Source organism: Egretta garzetta, unplaced genomic scaffold (genome assembly GCF_000687185.1).
Source record: "Egretta garzetta isolate BGI_Z169 unplaced genomic scaffold, ASM68718v1 scaffold220, whole genome shotgun sequence".
Classification (NCBI taxonomy): domain Eukaryota; kingdom Metazoa; phylum Chordata; class Aves; order Pelecaniformes; family Ardeidae; genus Egretta; species Egretta garzetta.
Window position 1 is genome coordinate 2,153,507 of NW_009258414.1, and position 2,733 is coordinate 2,156,239.

Sequence of the window (2,733 nt, forward strand, 5' to 3'; positions counted from 1 at the left end):
CCCCACAGGCTTGCCCGCATCTAACACAGCCTAGTTATTTGATTGCAGACATTCCCCAGACATCCCCACAGAGCAGAGCTCAAGACAGTTTTGTTCACGCCAAAGCCACCTCCAAACGAACCGCACTGGGACCCCATCCATCAGAGGGCACGGTGGCATTTCCAACAGCCCCAAATAAAGAGGCTGCCCTTTCTCTTCCATCAACCCTTCTTCAGCAGTATTAAAAAAATCTCCAGTATTTCCCGTATCCCTGACACCAACCTGCAGAGAGGGGGATAGTTTCCAGCCTGATGTCAGTCACACGGGCAGGGCAGGCACAACATAACTGAGCATCAGCCCTCGGGAAACACGTGCGGGCCCCCAGTGTTGAGTTACTAGCAGCTGCAACCAGTTATCCCTAATGAAGTCTGATATTTTCATTGCACTGCCTTGCAACAACTGCCAGAAGTCACCCATCCATTTGCTACTTGTGCCTTTTTTTTTTTTTTTCTGACCAGCAGGCAACCTTTGCCACCTTGAATTTGGCCATAAGAGTTTTTGAACACAATCCACAGTTTATCACAGGGAGTGGTACTATCAAAAGTGAGCTATATAGGGTGATCCCAAGCATTTATCTGGAGTCAAACCCTGGCTCCAAAGAAAGCATCGGCAGACTTTCCGCATTTTCCAGTGGGATCAGTTTAGCCATAGGCAATCAGAAATACTGACTGTGCCTCAAGAGCGAACCCCAGCAACAGTGGAGAGGTCTTAGGTGTCAGATGGGTGTTACCAGCAGTCTTACCTATTCCAACATGTGCTTCCAAAATCATACTAACATCATTTGCACCATCCCCTATTGAGAGGGTTATCGGGCTCCCTTTTGTGTTCTTCACCATTCGCACGATCTAAAAAGATTTAAAAGAAGGATAGCAGCAGAAACCAAAAATTGAGTTAAAAAGCCTCCAGAGACCAACCCCCCCCCACCAGTACCCCACTCAAGAGCCCCCAAGGACAAGCAACCAGGCTTCTGCAGCAGCAAAACAACACCTGAAGAGTTCAGATCAACAAAACCCCTCGGTACTTCCCCCGCAAAAGCCAAGATCCAGCTGCACAGGGCCGAAGGACAGTATTTAAAAACAAATCCCAGGCAGCAGCATCCCACCCTTCCCTTCTGCCAGACCCCGCTCTCCCAAAGGTGGGACGTCTCACGCGTTTCAGGGGGCAGGAAACCCTCCCATGGAAGGGGGGCAGAAAGGTGCCGCTTATCAGGACTCCTCTCGGCAAATTTGGAAAGGAAAAAAGAACAAACAGGGTTTTGTTTATTTCTAATTGGCTCGGGTTTGTGGCTTCCTGTGAGCATATTAAACAAAGATTTTACAGCCAGATTTGAAAGACTACTCTGTTTCCATCACACCCTGAAGCTCGGATGAGGCTTGCACATAGCCTGGAGAAGTCCTAGCTGGTTAAGATGATCAGGTCAAGTCCCAGGCGATGGATTAAAAGTGCAGCACATCACCTAACGATGTGCTTCAGACAGTTAAAAGCAGAGTAAATACCTGTGCTTTCTGCAAAGGAGCCATCCGGCAGCAGAGGACTGCGGTACACTTCAAGCAGATTTGTAGAAATATGTTTTTGTAGTTACTAGAACTGGAGTCCTGAGAAGGGTTGAGTATCAGCGACAGCGTCGAGCCGTCTATAATCAGGCCGTATTCTTGACTCAACGTCCAACTCCTGCAACACAACAAGGAACGCGTTGGAAAAAAAGTAATCAGATTTTAAGAAGTCAATCTAACCGCTTGTATCATCTTAGTGGAAAAGAAATTGCTTTTGTATTAATCTTCTTCCCATCCCTTTCGTGGGGCTTAGCAATCCTAAAAAGCTTGGATTTAACACGCGCCCTTCCTTAAGGGAACTGCGTAATTAAGTTCAAAACCAACTAATACTAGAGATGATGAGCAAAGCGAAGGAGCCGGCCGCAGTGTCTGCAAGCAGCCTGTCCCCAGGGCCACAACACGGTGCTATTTCTCTATAAACTCTGCATCTGCATCCCAAATGCACACGGGCTGCGTCCTCTTGCTCACTTACCTCTTCAGGCCTCCCCGGTTTTTGGGAGCATCCTGAATCAGCTTTTTGTGGTACTCCATCAGCAGCTCATGGAGCCGATCCTCCTTCCTTTCGCTCTCGCCCACCGTTTTCGCCGTCAGCTCCAGCAGCTCGGTGCTGGTCTGGAAGAGCCTGCAGGCGTAGCAGGTGGATTTGGCAGTTTCCATCTTGTCCCCCGTCAGCACCCAAACCTTCATGCCGGCTGCGTGCAGAGCTTCGATCGTCTCTGCCGACTGCTCCTGCAGCCTGCAAGCAGAAGCAAAACATCACTCCTCAGGTTGGCCCACACTTCATCCATATAACCCTTATTTTGCAGGTAGGAAATACCAGCCTAAAAGAAGTTAATTGATTTTCCCCGTGCTGGAGAGACCACTGCCACGGGAATAAGGATTAGAAGTCAGCAAGCCCGAGTTTTTATTTGCAGCAAAAAAAAAAAAAGTCACTGCTTTATACTGTGAGACCTAAGAGTCAAGAGTAAGAGTTTAATTTACACATGCAGTTACTATAATGGAATTTGTTTTGATGTGCAAATTAACACTGTGCGCTTAATTCACTCTCTAGAAGCGCGAGTACTTCTGTAGTTTCATTAATAAATCCTAATTCCTACTGCACCGGCCAATTTTAGCAACTAGGGCACCGTGTAATGGGTTC

The 2,733-nt window shown here is 47.8% G+C and overlaps 1 protein-coding gene across 1 annotated transcript in view; it reads right to left on the minus strand.

Moving 5' to 3' along the window:
- Window positions 1-2,733, minus strand: part of ATP11C (ATPase phospholipid transporting 11C) — a 58,514-nt gene that overhangs the window by 18,573 nt on the left and 37,208 nt on the right. Inside the window, exons 20-22 of the mRNA XM_035898546.1 lie at window positions 2,065-2,254; window positions 1,536-1,710; window positions 782-884 (exon numbers count right to left, since the gene is read on the minus strand). Coding sequence (XP_035754439.1) covers window positions 782-884; window positions 1,536-1,710; window positions 2,065-2,254 — 468 coding nt within the window. The remainder of the gene's footprint in view (window positions 1-781; window positions 885-1,535; window positions 1,711-2,064; window positions 2,255-2,733) is intronic.